We start from the raw sequence: 21,365 nt of genomic DNA on the forward strand, positions 1-21,365 counted from the left end.
AATTTCCTCAAATCAACTAAATACATCCTCAGATGTTAGAATCCTAACAACAACTAGGTAGAACAAAAGCACTGGCATCACGCTTATTCTTCTAAGCCTCAATGAGAATAATATTAGGCCAAAAAGCCTTTCATGTTTGCATTAAGGCTTCTCAAACAACAAACACCCAATATTTGAAAAATATATTAAACTAGAATCTAATCCTTCTAGAGTGACTGTCACACATGTTCTTCAAAAATGTTGAATCAACATTATAAAGCCAACAAAAAATTGAGCATTCAATGAAGTCAAATAATACCTATTACTTTAAAGAGTGTCTTATCTTAAAAACATGTAAAATACAAAAAATGGAAAAAAGATACACAGACCTCAACTGGTCTTGAGGAGATATAACCAACATCAAAAATTAGCACTTCATTGCTTTTCATAGACGCACATGCTATCTGTAGAAGAAAACAAGTCAAAGCATTAAACCCAAGATATAATAATTTGAAATCAAGTGCCATAATTAGTGAATGCAACCAGCACACCAAACTGTAAACACTTAGAACATGCATGCCAAAACATCCATAATTTCCTTTGCCTTTGAACAGAAAGAACGTTGAGGACATGCATGCCAAAACATCAATAATAGCCCAAATGAATACAAACTTGTAAACCAAAATAATCATAGATAGTGCAAATGACGAAGGAGAGTATTTTAGGCTTGTGAAAGAAATCTGACCGTTCAGTTCAATGCAGGTTTCTAACATAGTTGGCTGTTGGAATTTCAGAAAAGAAGTTAATTTTCTAGAGAGCAATTAATTAGTTTTCAGTGGCTGATGATAGTATGAAGGAAAAGTGTTGTTTAGGGTTATGAAATAGGCATTTTAGATTTAGAAACACGAAGGAAATAAAAATAAAACAAAAACAAGCCTTTAGTCCCAATGAGTGGGATCAGCTAGCTGAATTCTCTTCAGACATTCCACATTATCCAAGGCAATATCCTCCAAAAGTTGAGACTGTTGTCAAATTCCACTATCTCAGTCCGAGTGATTCAAGGTCTATCCTATCCCCTCCTGCAACCACTAACATTAACAAGCTCACTCCTTGTACATTATTACATTGCACAAGCCCAAACCATGTTAAATGCCCTTCCCTTACCTTATATTCTACAGGTGCTCTGCCATGGGTGTTATCATTCTCACTAATCTACGTTAGCATTCTCATTTCAACAACTGCTACATTTTGGATATGTTGTTTGTTGGTAGCCCAAGTGATGCAGGAAAAGTAATGGTACTCAGAAATAGAGAGAGAACTGACAAAATTAGGGGAGAGAATTAGAAGAAAAGAAATGGACAAGAAGAAGAAGAGAAGCAGCAGCAGGACAGAAGAATAGAAGAACAGAGATGGAGGCAGAACAGAACAGAGATGAGAGAGAGAAGAAGAAGAAAGAGGAAGAAGGGAAGAGAGAACAGAGAGAGGGAAACTGCAGCAATCTGACTCAAATCAATAACTGTACATCAACTTGCTTGACCAGCACTTAAACCACAACTAGTCAACTACTAACACATATTTACAAAAATAACCCAGGTAAACACATAATTTCAAAATACTAAAGTCACTAAATAATACAAAGAGATCCTCATACAAACACTATTTCCTAAACCTTCTTAAACTTATGCATGAAATATGTGCGCTAAATGGACCAGCCTACTGGATGTAGATGGTCCTCCACCAATTTTCTAGTTGCACAACTTTCTGATCCGTACAACATAGGTGTTATAAAATTTCCTTTTAATTTGCCACAGTCATGAAGAAAATAAAAGGTGATTCTAAAAATAAAAAATAGGGCTTTAGGTATGGAGATATAAAGGGAACAGGGGAAATCATAAATCAAACAGCTTTATTTGTTAAAAATAGAAAAATAAAATTACTACAAAAGAGAAGAAAGAAATACAGTCAAGAAGAAAACAAGCAGCCCTTCAAAAAAATCTCTAAAACCAAAGCAAAATAATTAAATCCAAAAATCTACCACTACTAAAACAAAAAATCCCTTGACAACACCTTAGCATCATAATTAATCAAACACTTTATTTAGCTAACTCATACTCTTACCACCATCCTTCTTATTTTATCATACAAAGTAGTAAACGAAGTTAAATTGAGGCAAGAGAGAAAGAATAAGAAAAATAGGCAAATATAAGTTCAATAATCAACCTAAAAACACAAGTTTTATTAATCAAACTCTAATTTCATTTTGGTACAAGGAACATTATTTATGAATTCTTTAAAACTAACAAACAAGTCGAAAGCGTCTGAAAACAAACATTAGTATCACAGAAACCAATTAGGAATTAAATTATTTTTAAAAAAAAATAACTTCAAATGGGCTGACTTACAAACCAAAAAAAAGACCAATAATTGAACTCAGAAGTAGAACTACAGTTTTTAATTTTAAAAAATGAAGCTCTCATTAGAAAGTCCACCAAAATTAGATATATCTAAAATTAAGAAATTTCCAACAAATATGATCTTTTGAACTCGAAGCATGATCAAACTAAATCCGATTAAGATACATCTTATAACCATGACTATTAACCTCAATACCAAACCATTCTAGTACATAAAAATACAACAATACCCCTTACAACTATCCCATCAAAAATCCCAAAATAAACACGAAAGTGTGCTTCCTTATCTGCATCAACAACTGTAATTTAAGTATGAAGAGGTCTACTACTAATTTCTCATCTTAATAAGACAAGTGAATAAGAAGTTTGCTAAGGATAAGAAGAGAAAAGATTTCTATGCTCTGTTAGGAACTGTGTCAATTACTTGTATGGTTCAGTCACATTTACACAGTTGTATATTTGCATTAAGTAACTATATTGTTTGAAAACTCCTTGAGGAATTGTAGGAAGTTTTCTCATTAGTTTCCCTTCCTTGTCCTACTAAGCACCAAATACTTAAGATTCTAAATAAATGTATGGATGACCCATTAGTTAAAAGTATGAGAGGAAGCTGCATACAGAAATGTGGTAGAATTGAGGAGGAAATTTGGATAACATCTTTTGTGGGTGTGTGACTTTGAGACAGATCAAGCATTTCTCAACATCTCTATTATCCGTGGATGTAGCCCTGTTTGGATAATTGGGTGAACAGTGTAAGTTTTTAGCATGTTCGTTATCTTTTATCCCTTTGTTCTATAACTCTCTGTTTGTACATTTCATTCATAACACTACCTTTATTTACTCAACCAAGATAATGATTGCAGTCAAAGCTATAGTGTGTCCAATGAAAGATACAATGTGTTAGAAAGAAGCGTATTTCAATGAGACATGGTTTCATTGATACCAATGATAGAAGAAGGAATTCCAAGATAAAATTATGGTTATTTGAAGCTACCATTCCAGCCACTGCAACTAACATTTTTGCATCTATTTACATGTAATTGCTTGCATTAGATGATTCTAGAACTTCCTTAGTCAACCAGCGTGTGAGTGATTGAGCAACATGAAGACAATTTAGTTTTAGAGGCATTGGGGTCCAGGCTTCCAAGGAAACAGAACATTAAAGAGAGATCTTTTTAACACTCAATTTTAAGATCATTCACAATTGACAGCAACACATCTAGAGCCCTCATTCAAAGTCATATAGACAAATTGAAATGCATAACAAAATTGGAAGTGAAATGAAAAACTCAAACCTCATCTTGGTTAGCAATATTCCACCGAACAATGTCAAGTTGCTGATGTGTAGAAAGGTGCAGCAAATGTGTAGTTTCATCTTCCTTCAAGCCTACAAAAATGTGAACCACATCAAGCTAAGAATAGACAATATTGGTAGATGGCGAAGTGGAAAAAAGTTATAACTAGTCTTAAATTCCTGTAAAGCTTAGAGGTTAACAACTACACCGAATCTGAAAACAAGACAAAAAAAACATATTAAACATAACATCTTTCGCTCCAATCACAGGCATGGTTTTAAATAACAGTAATGGTCGGCAGTCTAACAGTTGCAGCCATCGCAAACATTACTTAAAAAGTAACCGAAACCACATCCATGAATTCATTTTTGCATCAGCAAACTTGTTAGAAACATATAGATTAACATGTTTTGATTCCAAAGTCCTATATTTTAATGCTTTAAATGATTTTTACTAAATTTTAATTAATTTATAAATAAGATATAATACAAGTATTGGATGTCATCTTCATTGCTTTAGTTGCTATTGGCGAGAAGCATGCATTTGCTACTTTTCACTACTTTATTCATTATAAGTGAAGTTTAAACTACGAAATCATAAATATAAAGATATATAAAATATAGAATGCAATATTTTGTGCCTTTCGTCTTCAATGGAATTTTTGATATCTAAAGAATAGAATATAGAATGTTCATATGTCAAACAAGAGCTAATATGCAGAGCAATGGAACATATTTTTGTCTCCAAATTGGATGTAAGAAAAACACAAAAAATAAAATAAAATAAAACTCAAAAAACTTGGAATATATGCACATACAATTTAATGAGAGAAATATTTGTGTTTATTTGAATGCTAGTTATTAAAAAATGCATATCAAATTTCAAGAAAAATAAACCCAAAATGAATTTTTTTATAAAAAAAAATTCCTAACTAAAATAAGCCAACTTAAAATTGAGTTTCTAAGCTTCAATAAAATGAAATTAGAAGAAAAAATGTGATAAAAAAGGGGCTCAAAAACCTATTTTAGTCATTCACAGCCATCCTGACACTGCACAGCTGGTAACAGTCCTTAATAGCCATAACGCCCATTACAGTCGTGCATCGGAGGACTTCCAAGATATCGCCCTGTAACAGTCTCGGAAGCCACCAATACCATTCAATAACAGACGTTACAAAATGGCTTCATTAACCGCTTTTTAAAACCATGATCCCAGGTAACCAATGTAAAATAGTGGGCCTGTGCCACCGTGCACCATTCTTTGCTCTTTTCACCGAAGAAAGCCCCTCATATGCATGCAAATCTTTGTTATGCATTTCTCTATATCCATTAGCATTGACACATTATTAGATAAATTAGAAATTCCGATGAAAACACATGTGCACCATCCCGCTTATTTTATAAATTTGTCCATTGCCTAAGTAGATCGGAATGTGAAATTATCAAAACTACTATATGCGAACAAACCCAATACAGAAGCTTACATGGAGAGAGTTCATAGCCATTGCAATGAAGAGTTTCAAAGTCATGCACTGTTAAGCACCCCAATTTTGTTACTGATGCTAAGTAAATTCCCTGGAAAAAAAAAATGAAAAATGAAAAGACAAGATAATCCAGAATATAAGAACAGGAAACTAAGCGAAAATATCAAAAGTATCAACTTATTGCTGGACCATGAAAAATGAGAAAAGTGCAGATAAAACTGCAGTATAAAAATATTTAACCATCAGCAAGTTGCCTGAGGTCACAAGTGCATAAATGAGTTTATGGATGCAAAGAAACCAGCATTCTTTTGAAAATGTAAATAAAACTCTGTCGCTTAAGTGAATATGTCTCAATTAGGTAAACTTGGTATTAGATCTCTTGTACAACAATTCAACCATATCAAACACAGCACATGCACAAAATATTGGACTCTCTAAGGGGATCAAGGATTTTGTAAGAAAAAAGGAAAGGAAAAGAAAATAAGACAGAAATTAATTGTCCTTTGTGTTTTCTCTCTATCTCAACTCTCGAATGTGATGAAGCATGAAAATTTATTCAAAAATTAGGAAAAATCAAAGGTTAATGACACGTAAAATAAAATTTTGCTTGCCCATTTGCTATATATTTTGTTTTCATTATCATTTTTAATGAAACAAAAAAAGTAAATCTTTAAATTTTTTCCATATTTTTTTCTTTCTTTCATGATTTTCAAGTTTCCAATGGAGCCTAAAAGCAAAAGAAATTACAAAAATGGAAAATACAAAGCTATTTGAGGGAGGAAATCATTCAAATTTCAAACCAACAAGTAGTTAATGGAATTCCATTTTGATCCATTTTTGCATTGTATCTGTGTTGAGGTGCCTCTTGAGGCAAAAAAATAATTTGATGGATGGACTTTCTTAAATTCTATTCTGGGTGGTTGATACATAATTTTAAACAACTAAGAAATTGCATAAATTTAAACAACAAAGTAAGAAAGCACATTGATTCAAAAATTTTCTTTGTACCAGCAGAAAGGCTAAACAGATGTTCAATAACAATGATAGGGAGAAAACATAGTTTTCCCACCAAGAAGAAATCTATTTCTGATACAGTGATCAGAAACTCACCTTGGTGTCAAAATCCAGTGAAGAGATGCCCTGCCTGAAAGATAATTATGATGAGCAATCTTTTGTAAGATAAATAGAAGTAAGGCTGATAAACAAAATAGACCAAACTATATAGAGAACTAACATGTCACCAAATAAAATGCAAGTTAAAATAAAGTTCAAAATGGAAGCAAGTGACAGTGCCATATCATGGAAAGAAAACATAGAAGACACAGCAGAAAAAAAAAATGCTATACATCACAAAGCATTAAGATGACAGCATGGGCCAGGGGGTAAAGCTATGCTTGTGCCATCACACACTCCAGATTTGTAGATTTATTGCAGTTACTAATGTTATGAATTTGTTTTGTTTTGAATTTGTCAAACTTGTCTTTCACGTGGGTCCTTAGATGTAGGATGAGTAGACGTAGTCTTAAGGCATGTTATTTGTTTGTTTTTAGTGTTGCAGATCATGGGTTAGTGGTCAAAAGTTGTTGCTATTTTTCAGTTTTTTTTCGTTGATGTATTACCTATTTAAAGGGCTATTGGTTAATTGAATAAGATAGTAGAAACCCTTTCTTCTCCTATTTCTAACAATGGTATCAGAGCCACCTAGAGTTAAAAAAAACAGAGTTTGAGTGTGCAGCAGCAGCAACTCCATATATTTCCGTAGCAATTTGGTAATGGCCTCTGAAAACTTTGTGCAACCATCTATTCACGCTTTGATGGTCACTATGTCCATTGGAGCATGCTAATGGAGAATTTCACGCACTCTAAAGAGTATTGGCAGGTGATTGTTTTGGAGGTAACAGAACCAGCAGCCGGTACAGTGTTGACGGATGCACAGAGGACAGAGTTAGAAGCGCTGAAGCTGAAAGATTTGAAGGCAAAAAACTACCTTTTTCAGGCAATTGATCGTTCTATCTTGGAGACAATTCTTTGCAAAGAACCTCCAAGCAGATTTGGGATTCTATGAAGAAAGAAGTATCAAGGATCAGCAAGGGCAAAATAGCAACAGCTTTTGATCACTAACCCATGATCTGCAACACTAAAAGCAAACTAATAACATGCCTAAAGACTAGGTCTACTCATCATGCATCTAAGGACCCACGTGAAAGACAAGTTTGACAAATTCAAAACAAAACAAATTCACAACAAACCCTCCCATAAACTGATGTCTTCAAACATTCAGTTTAATACACAATTCATAAAAAGAACAGCTTCGAAGTCACTCAAAAATCAAAACTCCAGCATACAAACACCCAAAAATTCTCTTAACTTCAGAAATGAAGGCAATTTGAGAGGCTTCGTAATATATCTGCAAGTTGATCTTCACTCCTATAGTAGATGAGCTCAATTGTTCGAGCCTGTGTGAGATCTCTTAGGAAATGAAACTTCACATCTATGTGCTCACTTCTCCTATGTATAATTTTGGAGAGTTTGTTGCTGCAACTTCATGTACATGTCAAGCCATATGGTTGAAGAGAATTCTTGAAGAACTTCATTTCAAGAGACAAGAGCCTACTGCAATTTTTTGTGACAACAATTCAGCAATCAAACTCTCCAAAATCTTGTTCTACATGGGAGTGTTGAGATTGCAGGTGTGGAGTCGTCGGCAGCCACACCAACCCAGCCGCGTTTGTTGATGTTAACGACCGGCGGCCACCAACCCTGCCGACCATGCTGAAATTGCAGCCACCTCCTTTGAATTTTACCCCCCTTCTCTGTGTGTGTATATATATATATATATATGTGCGGAGTGAGTTTCAGTGTTGTGTAGAGCTGTGTGTGCAGAGCAGAGAGAGTGTTGTGAGAGAGAGAGAGAGAGTTGAGTTGAGAGCAATAGCCTCCTCCTCCTCCTTGTAATTCTCCTGGTTACAGTGAATTGATGTGTGCTCCATGGATGTAGGTCGATTCAGCCGAACCACGTATATCTGGTGTGCCATTTCTATTGTTTATTTTTGCTCGTGTGTGATTGTTGCTCCTAGATCCACCTAGCGAGGTTGGAGCAAAATTGCCAAATTGGAGCAAAATTTCCAGATTGGAGCCTTTGTCCAGTAGTTCAAAACTCAGTTTTGAGGTCACCATCGCGTTCCTCTCGTTGAGACGAAGCCAACCGTGGTAACCGAAGCTCAAACGGAGCTTACATGACAATGCACGCGCCCGCACGCGCCACCGACAGTTGAACGACGCTGCCACGCACCCCCCAGAGTTTGGCGAGTACACGCACGCGCCGGCGAATCTCGGCGAGCTGAAGGAAGAAGACAACGTGACGTCAGTGCCACGTCACCTGTTCATGTCAGCGTTGAGTCAGCGCCCCGTCAGCATCCACGTCAGGTCCGTTAGCGCCACATCTGTGACAACCCGAATAAAATGGAATTTAAATAATTAAGAGGAAAGGAAATTATCAGAGGATTCGTCGACGAAGACAGGATTCGTCGACGAAGACTGAATTTCGTCGACGAGGAAATACCAAGAGAGATTTTGAGCCGACTGAATTTCGTCGACGAGGACTGATTTTCATCGACGAAATTATTAAAGGATTCGTCGACGAATGACATGGCTCATCGACGAATCCCCTATTCTATAAATATCGAAATCCGTACTTTAACTTCATAGTTAAGCAAACTCATCCTCTCTCTCCGCCATTCGGCCCTCTCTCTCTCTCTCTCTCATCGATTTTGGGTCGGATTTACATCGGATCGACAATCCGAAGTCACCACGACGCTCCTGGGAAAGTTCTCTCCAAATCTGCCGGAGCAAATTGTTGGTGAAAGCAAGTTGGAAATCATCCCTGAGTTGAGGTAAGGCTTCTTAAGCCAAATTTGATCTTACGGTAGTTATATGAAATGATGTACACGTAGAAATACTAAAGTTTAGTACTGGGAGCTTTCATTTTCAGGGTATTGATCAGGAAATTCTACGAGTGTTAGACCAGGATATTTTAGGGGCTTTCTCAGTAGCCAGGTAAGGAAATAAACTAAAGCAATTATTTTTCACGCATATTACTATTATTTATGAGCAAACTGATTTCCTGAAAATATGTACGATATTTGAATATTATGGAATTAATGCACGTTTGGGAAAAATAGTATTATTATATAGAAACGTGTATATATGTATGAAATGCCAGAAAACATGATTTTCAGAATACAATGTATAGTTTTATACAGCAAATGTGTGGCATGAATATTATTTTACGTGGAGAAATATTATGATATGATGATGATATGAATGCAGTATGATTTGAGAAGTTATGGAAGTATACAGTACATTATGATTCCGATAAATGCATGATAAAATGATTATTTTCAAAATGACGTATTTATGTATGATTTCGGCGCGAGGCCGTATTTATGTATGATTTTGGCGCAAGGCCGTATTTATGTATGATTTCAGCGCAAGGCCATATTTATGAAATGTTCGGCACAAGGTCGTATTTATGAAATGTTCGGCGCAAGGCTATAATTATGAAATGTTCAGCACAAGGCCGTAATTATGAAAGATGCTATAATATCACATATTATATGTTAACAGAACCCGGATGTTAGTTTAGTTCAGTTTCAGGAGCTCAGTACCGTAGATATATAGATCAGATATTTATGTTCAGATTAGTGCTAACCACTCCACAAAGGGGTGGGAGATGGATAGTCGATGTGGCTTTCAGTAGACTGTGGACGCCCACCTGGCAGTCCGGACCAGGGTGTGGCGGGTCCATTGCACTTACAGACATATTTGACTCGGCAGTGGTCGGCCAGCCATTGTCGGGTCCCGCCTTTGGGCTGCACAACCCGTCATGGGGGGTAATACATGACATTAGCTAACTATTCATCCTAGGTATGTTTTCAGTATTATCAATTATAATAGATGTTTTATGTACGATGATTTATTAATAAATATGAAAGTATATGAGAATTTAGTATGTTATGATGAATGTTTACCGATATATGAAATGTACTGTATATGTATAATTGCCTTAAATGTTCATGTTGCCACACAACTGTATTTAATTTATTTTCCCTTACTGAGAAGTGTCTCACCCCCGAACTAAATATATTTTTCAGGAGACCCTGAGTGACCGGTGGGTCGTGGCCGCCATTGAGTCAGTGATATTACCCCGTTAGGAGGGTAAGATTTTGTACTAGGGTCAAAATTATTTTGTGTTTGATCCTAGAGTTATTTTGATGTTTATGAGAATGTATATAAATACAGTTTTATGATGTTGTAGTAAACTCTGGTATTATGCTCTATGGATGGATGATTTAGATTTTATGTTTACTACTACTTAGGTTTCCACTGTGATTGACAGGTGTCCCCGTTACCCACGGGTTTGGATTGACCATCTTATTTATTGTGTTACATTTTATGTTAAGGAATTTGAGGTCGTTACAACGTCAGCCTCAGGTCCACGGCCACGTTTGTGCCAAGTCAGCAAGCCACGTCAGTAGGGACCCACACCACGTTAGCTGCCACGTCAATAGTTGGACCCACAAATGGGCCCCATAGGACACGTCAACATGTGGGCCCCACAGTGCCACGTCATTGACCATTAACGGCGTCAGGTATATTCTGTTAACGGAGGGAATATTCTGTTAAAGTTTACTGAAGTTTGGCCAAGTTTGACCAGAAGTTTGACTGGGCTTTTCAAAGCCATTTCGGGTCCGTTTTCCGAACGACTCAAACCATTTCTAAGGTTTTCGGCCATTTCAAATCCAACCGTGTTGTCCGTTTGAGCTAATTCCGTCTCTAGATTGGTGAATCGAGATGTCAAACGAAAAGAGCTCACAGATCGAAATGTTTGACGGCACCAACTTCGATTTCTGGAAAATGCAGATTGAGGACTACTTGTTTGGTAAGGAGTTGCACTTACCATTGAAGAAGAAGCCAGAATCCATAAAGGAGAGCGAGTGGGAATTGCTTAACCGAAAAGCTCTCGGAGCTATCAAAATGACGTTGGCAAAGTCTGTTGCCTTCAATATCAAGCACTTGACAATCACCAAGTCCCTTATGGATGTGCTATCCAATATGTATGAGCAGTCATCAGCTGCAAATAAGGTACATCTAATGAAAAGGTTGTTTACCATGAATATGTCTGCAGGTGAAAGTTTTAGCAAACACCTGAATAATTTCAACGAGCTATCGGATCAACTCGCCTCGGTTGGAATTACATTTGACAGTGAGATCTGTATCCTACTGATTCTTAGTCAACTACCTGAGAGTTGGAAAGGTATTGCTACTGCGATCAGAAGCTCCGCAGGAAAATTGAAGCTAAAGTACAACGAGGTCATCAGCATGATCATGACGGAAGAGATCAGAATGCAATCGAACAATGCTGCCACTTCAAGTTCAACCTTGAACGTGGAAAGCCAAAGGAAAGGAAGCTGGCATGGACGATCAAACAATCGCAGCAGATCTAGGATCAAGCGGTCTAGATCTAGAAATCTCAGAGGTTCCCAGGGCACAAAGAACGTTGAGTGCTAGAACTATGGAAAAGCCGGGCATTTTAGAAATCAATGCAAAGGTCCGAGAAAGAAATCTGAGGCGAAGACAGAAACAAATCTCGCCTCTGTCTCAGGAGAGAAAGATGCATTGATATGCTCTTTGGAAAGCAAGAAGAAGTCTTGGGTCTTAGACTCCGGAGCCTCATTTCATGCCACTTGCAGCAGAGATTGCCTCGAGGAGTACACACCAGGTAATTTCGGTAAGGTGTACCATGGCAACGATCAACCTTGCGACATAGATAGCAAGGGAGTTGTAAAGATTAAGATAAACGGGTCAATATGGAAGCTAAAGGATGTCAGATATATTCCAGACATAAGAAAGAATTTGATCTCAGTTGACCAACTGACAAATGAGGGATACATGATGACATTCACTGGCGATGAATGGAAGGTTTCAAAGGGCGTACTAACAATTGCGCAAGGTAAGAAAAGTGGAACACTTTATCTAACCTCCAATGTCTCCATGTCTATTTCAGTTGCTACAGGAAATGACAACAGCAACATCTGGCACTAACGACTCGATCACATGAGCAAGAAAGGACTCAGGATGATGCACTCATAGAGAAAATTGAATGGTCTATGGTCAATAGAGATTGACATGTGCAAGGATTGCATATTCAGGAAGCAGAAGAGAGTCAGTTTTCAGACAAACACCTATGCCCCAAAGAAGGAGAGACTAGAACTAGTCCACTCAAGTGTATGGGGACCGACGCTCGTCTCATCCATAGGCAGAATTACTTTGTCACATTCATTGACAAACATTCTTAGAAGGTATGAGTTTACCTTCTGAAGTATAAGCGGAAGTCTTTGATGCTTTCAGGGTATGGAAAGCTATGGTTGAAAATGAAACCAGTTTGAGAATCAAGAAGCTAATAACGGACAATGGTGGTGAGTATGAAGACACCGGGTTCAAGAAATTCTGCTATGAGCACGGTATCAAGATGAAAAGAACTGTGCGAGGTACGCCTCAGCACAATGGCGTAGCCAAGCAGATGAACCGAACGTTGACTGAAAAAGCCAGAAGCATGCGCATACAATCAGGCTTACCATTGCAACTCTGGGTAGAAGCAATCGGCACAGCAGCATACTTGATTAACAGGGGTTCATCAGTAACATTGGGCCACCATATACCAGAAGAGGTATGGAGCGGAAAAAAGGTGAGACTTTTCATATTTGAAAGTTTTTGGTTGTATTGCATATGTACATATCAGTGATCATGTCAGAAACAAGTTTGATCCTAAGTCCAGAAAATGCACCTTTGTCGGTTCTGGTGAAGATGAATATGGGTATCGCATTTGAGATGATGAAAACAAGAAGTTGATCAGAAGCAGAGACGTGATTTTCAACGAAAAGGTGATGTACAAAGATAGACACACAGCAGAATCCACCGAACCAGTTCAAAGAGAGTCAACCTATGTAGATATGGATGATGTCCTAGATGGTGTCGGGACGCAACAATAGAATGTCGAGAATCCTCAGGCGGAGGAACCAATGGAGCAAGTCGTCGCACCACCGCCTCCTACTCCAACTCCAGAGTTTAGGAGAACTACTCGGCCCATTGTACCAAATAGAAGTTATATAGATTACTTACTTCTTACAGATGGAGGAGAGCCCGAATACTATGATGAAGCATATCAGGTGGCAGATACGGGCAAGTGGGAGCTTGCGATAAAAGATGAGATGAAGTCCCTCACCTCCAACAAAACGTGGGAACTAACTGAGTTGCCCAAAGGTAAGAAGGCTCTTCACAACGAGTGTACAGGATTAAAGAAGAGGATGATGGCTCTAGGAGGTACAAGGCTCGGTTGGTAGTCAAAGGCTTCGAGTAGAAGGAAGGAATTGACTATACCAACATCTTTACACCAGTTGTAAAGCTGACAACCATCAGATCAATCTTGAGCATTGTTGCCTTTAAGGGCCTACATCTCGAGCAGTTGAATGTGAAGACAGCATTTTTTCACAATGATCTTGATGAGGAAATTAACATGCACCGGCCAAAAGGATTCTCAGAGAAAAGTAATAGAATCTGGTGTGCAAGTTGAAGAAGAGCTTGTACGGTCTCAAACAAGCTCCCAAACAATGGTACTGGAAATTTGATGGCTTTATGCACAGGACTGATTTTCTAAAGTGCAACACCGACCACTGTTGCTACTTCAAAAGGTATCAATATACCTATATCATTTTGTTGTTATATGTGGATGATATGCTAATCGCAGGACCAGATATAGAAGAGATCAAGAAATTGAAGCAGCAATTGATAAAGGAGTTTGACATGAAGGATTAGACTCAGCGAAGCAAATACTTAGAATGCGGATCTCCAGAAATAAGCGACAAGGAACGTTACAGTTATCTCAGTCGGAGTAGATTAGTCGTGTTTTGCAGAGTTTTAACATGAGCAACGCCAAAGCAATAAATACACTATTGGCAGGACACTTTCTTCTCTCCAAGGATCAAGCTCCCCAAACAGATGAAAAGGACTTCATGGCTAAGGTACCTTACACCTCAGCCATTGAAAGTCTCATGTACGCCATGGTTTGTAACAGATCGGACATTGGCCAAGCAGTGGGAGCTATCAGCAGGTTCATGTCAAATCTAGGGAAGACTCACTTGGAAGGAATGAAGTGGATCTTCAAGTACCTTAGAGGTACTGTTGATAAGTGCTTATGTTTCAGCAAAGGAGACTTGAAAATCAAAGTGTATGTAGATGTCGATTTTGCTGGTGAAGTTGATCACCGCAGAAGCACCACCAGATATGTACTCACTGTTAGCACAACAGTTGTTAGTTGGATATCGCAGATATAAAAGATTGTTGGCCTATCCACTACAGAAGCTGAGTACGTAGCAGTGACAAAAGCTAGCAAAGAGATGATTTGACTTCAGGGTTTGTTGACAAAGCTTGGATTAAAGTCGGAGAGGAATGTTTTGTACAGTGACAGTCAGAATGCGATACATCTGGCAAAGAACTCTGCATTTCATTCCAAAACCAAACATATTGGACTGCATTATTACTTCATCAGATCTCTATTAAAAGATGGAGTGCTGGCACTTGAAAAGATTCAAGGTAGCAAGAATCCAGTAGACATGTTGACGAAGGTTGTGACTACAGAGAAGCTGAAGTTGTGCTCAACTTCAGTTGGTCTTTATGCTTGAAGACAAACATGAGCACATCATTTGCCTATACACTGGTTGAGATGCTGCCTCCATCTTTAAGTGGGAGATTGTTGAGATTGCAGGTGTGGAGTCGTCGGCAGCTGCACCAACCCAGCCGCGTTCGTTGACGTTGGAGACCGGCGGCCACCAACCCTGCCGACCATGCTGAAATTGCAGCCACCTCCTTTGAATTTTACCCCCCATCTGTATGTGTATATATATATATATATATTCAGAATGAGTTGCAGTGTTGTGTAGAGTTGTGTGCTCCACCGCTTGTGCGGGCCCGTATCAATTCCTTTGAGTTTCATTCTTGCGAACGTACTCCCCAGGCGGGATACTTAACACGTTAGCTACAGCACTACCCGGGTCATTAGGCACAGCGCCTAGTATCCATCATTTACGGCTAGGACTACTAGGGTATCTAATCCCATTTGCTCCCCTAGCTTTCGTCTCTCAGTGTCAGTGTTGGCCCAACAGAGTGCTTTCGCTGTTGGTGTTCTTTCCAATCTCTACGCATTTCACTGCTCCACCGGAAATTCCCTCTGCCCCTACCGTACTCCAGCTTGGTAGTTTCCACCACCTGTCCAGGGTTGAGCCCTGGGATTTGACGGCATCCTATACATGTATCATAAATTTTTACTGAATGTGACATTGGATTATAAAGTCATAAATAAATTTTCTATCTAGTCTAATAATATATGAATCATATATTTAAACACTAAACGGATCAATGATTTATCAAAATATTTCAAATCAATCCACTTTTTGATTGGGTTATGAAAAAAAAAGCCAAGATACTTTGTGATTTCTTACACTTTTATAAAACTGATCATGTATCAACAGCAATTGGTCATTTCTTGACCTTAATCAGTGAATTTGCTGAAGAATCAACACCGAGTTTGCAGTAGGAACTAGAATGAACAGTGCAGTAGCAATAAAGGCGAGAATATTTACTTCCATAATCTCATCGTTTTTTTTTTTACTTTGCAATAAATAACCCAGGATTTAATCCCATAGAGATGATATAGATATGATAAATCTTTCGCTTGTAAATTCAATGGAATTTTCACTCCATCTCGCAAAGCAGAGAGTGTGTTGTGAGAGAGAGAGAGAGAGAGAGAGTTGAGTTGAAAGCAGTAGCCTCCTCCTCCTCCTTGTAATTCTCCCGATTATAGTGAATGGTGTGTGCTCTATGAACGTAGGTCGATTCGGCTGAACCACGTAAATCTGGTGTTCCATTTCTGTTGTTTATTTTTGCTCATATGTGATTGTTGCTCCTAGATCCACCCCAACAGAGAGAAGTAACCACATAGATGTGAAGTTTCATTTCCTAAGAGATCTGGCAAAGGCTGGAACAATTGAGCTCATCTACTGTAGGAATGAAGATCAACTTGCAGATATATTCACAAAGCCTCTCAAATTGCCTTCATTTCTGAAGTTAAGAGAATTGTTGGGTGTTTGTATGCTGGATTTTTGATAAACTTCAAAGCTGTTCTTTATTCTGAATTGTGTATTAAACTGAACGTGTGAAGACATCAGTTTATGGAAGGGTTTGTTATGAATTTGTTTTATTTTGAATTTGTCAATTGTCTTTCATGCGGGTCCTCAGATGTAGGATGAGTAGACCTAGTCTTTAGGCATGTTATTAGTTTGCTTTTAGTGTTGCAGATCATGGGTCAGTGGTCAAAAGTTGTTGCTATTTCTCAGATTTTTTTTTTCGTTGACATATTGCCTATTTCAAGGGCTATTGGTTAATTGAATAAGATAACAGAAAAGCTTTCTTTTCCTCCTATTTCTAACAGTGGTATCAGAGCTACCTAGAGTAAAAAAAACAGGAGAGTTTGAGCGTGCAGCAGAAGCAACTCCATATATTGCCATAGCAATTTAGTCATGGCCTCTGAAAACTTTGTGCAACCATCTATTCCACGCTTTGATGGTCACTATGACCATTGGAGCATGCTAATGGAGAATTTCATGCGCTCTAAAGAGTATTGGCAGGTGATTGTTTCTTAGGTAACAGAACCAGTAACCGGTACAGTGTTGACGGATGCGCAGAGGACAGAATTAGAAGCGCTGAAACTGAAAGATTTGAAGGCGAAAAACTACCTTTATCAGGCAATTGATCGTTCTATCTTGGAGACAATTCTTTGCAAAGAGACCTCCAAGCAGATTTGGGATTCAATGAAGAAGAAGTATCAAGGATCAGCAAGGGCAGAATAGCAACAACTTTTGATCACTAACCCATGATCTGCAACACTAAAAACAAACTAATAACATGCCTAAAGACTAGGTCTACTCATCCTACATCTAAGGACCCACATGAAAGACAAGTTTGACAAATTCAAAACAAAACAAATTCATAACAAACCCTCCCATAAACTAATGTCTTCAAACATTCAGTTTAATACACAATTCAGAAAAAGAACAGCTTCGAAGTCCCTCAAAAATCCAGCATACAAACACCCAACAATTATCTTAACTTCATAAACAAAGGCAATTTGAGAGGCCTTGTGAATATATCTGCAAGTTGATCTTCACCCCTACAGTAGATGAGCTCAATTGTTCCAGCCTTTGTGAGATCTCTTAGGAAATGAAACTTCACATCTATGTGCTCACTTCTCCCATGTAGAACAGGGTTTTTGGAGAGTGTGTTGCTGCAACTTCACGTACATGTCAAGCCATATGGTTGAAGAGTATTCTTGAAGAACTTTATTTCAAGAGACAAGAGCCTACTGCAATTTTTTGTGACAACAATTCAGCCATCAAACTCTCCAAAAATCCTGTTCTACAAGGGAGAAGTAAGCACATAGATGTGAAGTTTCATTTCCTAAGAGATCTCACAAAGGCTGAAACAATTGAGCTCATCTACTGTAGGGGTGAAGATCAACTCGCAGATATATTCACAAAGCCTCTCAAATTGCCTTCGTTTCTGAAGTTAAGAGAATTGTTGGTTGTTTGTATGCTGGATTTTTTAGGAACTTTGAAGCTGTTCTTTTTTCTGAATTGTGTATTAAACTGAATGTTTGAAGACATCATTTTAAAGGAGGGTTTGTTATGAATTTGTTTTGTTTTGTATTTGTCAAACTTGTCTTTCACGTGGGTCCTTAGATGTAGGATGAGTAGACCTAGTCTTTAGGCATGTTATTAGTTTGTTTCTAGTGTTGCCGATCATGGGTTAGTGGTCAAAAGTAGTTGCTATTTCTCAGTTTTTTTTCCTTGAAGTATTCCTTATTTAAAGGGCTATTGGTTAATTGAATAAGATAGTAGAAAAGCTTTCTTCTCCTCCTATTTCTAACAACTAAACCAGAAAATTTTTCATGTGACAGTCCATAACCTCTTCCCCTTATAGATAAATTTCATTCCCACTGGATATGGCTTGTTGGTACCATATAGACTTCCTTGCATAAAAAGGAAATTGAACTGTTTTACTCGACAAATATAACTTTACAAGTACACATACATGAATCACATACATGCAGAAGAGGAAAATTGTACCATGTCCAGACACAAACAAATTGGACTCGCCAAATCATAATGTTCAACAAGTTGTCATTTTAATGTTCTAGGCATGAAATTCTGCCCAAACAAGTATTGTCAATCAATATTCTCATTAACATCAAATCACAATTGATATCTGCTAACAAAATTGTCTCTAGATCACACACAATAAGAAAGATGAGAAAAAAAAGACATTTCTAAGGATATACATATAAACACTAACTTTTTTATTGCCTGCCGGGGATGCACATCAGCAAAATCAGCAATGCCATTTACCTGTCCGAAGAATTTCAAATATTTTAGTTCATCTAAATGACAAAAGGTACGAAAAATAAAAATATAAGCAGGGAATTGAATTGTCATACATGCGTCTGGCACGGTACTCCGCCAATATGATACGAATGAGCATACGATCCGACCTTACAAAAAAGAAATAAGCGCATCACGACTCACGAGATTACAAATCGCAACAGAAGCAAAATTAATTTACAAGCTTCGAAATTAACGAAAATGGAGGGATATGTATGCACCTGGGAATAGGATTGCATCAATAAACCGGAGAATTCGTGGCGGTACTTGGATTGGAACCTGCCGTGCAGTTCAACGAGGCTCCTCTTCCATCGAGGCCTTGAATCGATCAAGACGAGATGAGTTCGGTCGAACAAATCGAAGAAGACGAGAGGAGGTGAAAAGCAAATCGAGTGAGAATTGAGAGTTTTACCTTAGATTTGGCTTGGGAGCTTCAGATGTCGGAGAAAGAGGAACCAAGTACTTGTCCATGAAGGAGAGAGAGAGAGAGAGAGAGAGAGAGAGAGAGAGAGAGAGAGAGAGAGAGAGAGAGTGGGAAGTGTAGAGAATCGAAAGGCAGGAGTTTGTTTTGGCTTGATGCGTTTCCCGCCTTCTCTCCCCGAGCCCTCGCGTGACATAAAATTGGTCTCCCGCGGAAATTACATTTTTTTTTCGAGAATCAATGTTTTTTTGTACCCCAAAAATAAGAAAATAATAAAATTATTTGTGTTGGACTTAAATTTGCACAAATTAAATAAAACTTCATTGAATTTTTATTTTATTTTATTCAAAACTGAATTATGTATTCAACATCCAACTCATAAATCCAAAAAAGGGTTAACTTTTTTATACTACATTTAAGAGTTTGAATAATTATAAATAATTTTTAATAAAATTCTATATTACAATACAACTCCATATTTAAGAATTCTCCAAACATAATATTTGTAAACTTCTTATTTATATAGTAATAATACATTTACTTCAACATTTATTTTTTCATCAAGATTCAAAAGCAATCCATTAAATTTTTAGAAATTAAAAGAAAATTTTCATGTTCTTACCAAAACATAAACAATAACATAAACTAATAAATTTTTAGATAAATCTACATTCTTCCCTAAATCTCAAATCTCAATATCTTTCGTACTAAATTTAACAGCTCACCCAAATATTTATGTATATAATTATCATTTTTATGAAGAAAAATTCACTAACACAATAAGATTAGATTAACCACCAAGATAAGTAATACTTTAATTCATATAAAAAAGCATTAATAGAATTTTAACATCTGTCGAATCTGATTTTTAGAAGGCTTTTTTTCCGCAAATGTTAAATTGCTTTTTCCATTGTTTAGAGCGAAACAATCAACAGCACACTGCTAACAAGATTTGTCATGCCAATGCATCGTTCATCAATCCAAATGGGGACGGGGCTGAATCAATTAAACATATCAGAACTAATGCGTTCTCCAGAACATGTCAAATTTCAAAATCCATTCAAGCTCAGAGCATTTCTAAATTTCCAGATTTACATCTCCAGTAATATCAGATCCAGGCCGAGAGTCATACAGAGAAAAACAGAGTCCTAAATATAATCAGATCCAAAAACAGACAAAGCAATGACGGCAATGTGGTACAATTCGTTTCTAAGCCCTCTCGCCGCGGATTCTACGAGCGAGCTGGATGTCCTTGGGCATGATAGTGACTCGCTTGGCGTGAATTGCGCAGAGATTGGTATCCTCGAATACTCCGACGAGGTAGGCCTCTGCGGCCTCCTGGAGAGCCGCGACGGCGCCGCTCTGGAACCGGAGATCCGTCTTGAAGTCCTGAGCAATCTCTCGCACTAGCCTCTGGAACGGGAGTTTGCGGATCAACAACTCCGTACTCTTCTGGTACCTCCTGATCTCCCTCAGCGCCACCGTCCCGGGCCTGAAGCGGTGGGGTTTCTTCACGCCGCCGGTGGCCGGAGCAGACTTCCGGGCGGCCTTGGTGGCCAGTTGCTTGCGCGGGGCCTTCCCTCCGGTGGATTTCCTCGCCGTCTGCTTCGTGCGAGCCATTTCAAAACTCGAAACTGCTTTGTTACAGGGAAAGTTACGAACTAGATGAGATGAAACTAGAAAATGGATTGAAATTGAAGCTTCTGAGGTGAGTCTTTGAGGAGGGTTTTGTGCGGGTTTTATAGTAGGAGAGGTTTAGAGGCGGGAGTAGTTGGTTTTGAACTTTGGGAGGGGCGGATCGGAATTTGGTTTAGAGGACTGTAGCCGTTGGATTTCGAAAACATTGACGGATGCGATTTGTTCACGGACAGTCACACGGATTGCCACGGTGTGTTCAAATTTGTTCGTAGTATCACGTGAATGCACGTGAGCGAGCCGCACTGACAGTTTCCTTGTTGCGGCAGTATTTTTCTCGAGAATATTTAAAGGTTTGATTTAGTTGAAATCAATTCTTTAGTTTAAATTTAAAAAATTAGCTTTTTTTAATTTTAAAAAATTCATATTGAAAAATTAATAAATAAAGATTTTGTTTAAATGTGTGAAATAATTTTTATATTATATTTTTAAATATCAAAATAATCACAAAAAAAAAAAAATTTGCTTTCTAAAATATATATATATATATAAGGTATTATCTAGGATTATAAATTTTGGAGTTTGAAT

General features: G+C 37.7%; 2 protein-coding genes across 2 annotated transcripts in view; both read right to left on the bottom strand.

Moving 5' to 3' along the window:
- The window catches only part of LOC131147897 (uncharacterized), a 77,706-nt gene extending 58,364 nt beyond the window's left edge, over nt 1–19,342 (bottom strand). The window contains exons 1-8 of the mRNA XM_058097538.1: nt 19,134–19,342; nt 18,943–19,039; nt 18,778–18,831; nt 18,636–18,688; nt 6,282–6,315; nt 5,172–5,262; nt 3,689–3,780; nt 369–443 (exon numbers count right to left, since the gene is read on the bottom strand). Coding sequence (XP_057953521.1) covers nt 369–443; nt 3,689–3,780; nt 5,172–5,262; nt 6,282–6,315; nt 18,636–18,688; nt 18,778–18,831; nt 18,943–19,039; nt 19,134–19,192 — 555 coding nt within the window. The 5' untranslated portion in view covers nt 19,193–19,342. The remainder of the gene's footprint in view (nt 1–368; nt 444–3,688; nt 3,781–5,171; nt 5,263–6,281; nt 6,316–18,635; nt 18,689–18,777; nt 18,832–18,942; nt 19,040–19,133) is intronic.
- An 840-nt stretch (nt 19,343–20,182) lies between these two features.
- LOC131147899 (histone H3.2) lies at nt 20,183–20,866 on the bottom strand. The gene has a single exon (XM_058097540.1). The coding sequence runs from the start codon at nt 20,760–20,762 to the stop codon at nt 20,352–20,354; it is 411 nt and encodes a 136-aa protein (XP_057953523.1). The 5' UTR covers nt 20,763–20,866; the 3' UTR covers nt 20,183–20,351.
- Nucleotides 20,867–21,365: the final 499 nt, after the last annotated feature.

This window comes from Malania oleifera, chromosome 2, assembly GCF_029873635.1.
Source record: "Malania oleifera isolate guangnan ecotype guangnan chromosome 2, ASM2987363v1, whole genome shotgun sequence".
In the NCBI taxonomy this organism is placed as follows: domain Eukaryota; kingdom Viridiplantae; phylum Streptophyta; class Magnoliopsida; order Santalales; family Ximeniaceae; genus Malania; species Malania oleifera.

Excerpts from the sequence above, each read along its gene's own strand:
- LOC131147899 (XM_058097540.1), bottom strand. The coding sequence starts at position 20,762 with ATGGCTCGCACGAAGCAGACGGCGAGGAAATCCACCGGAGGGAAGGCC.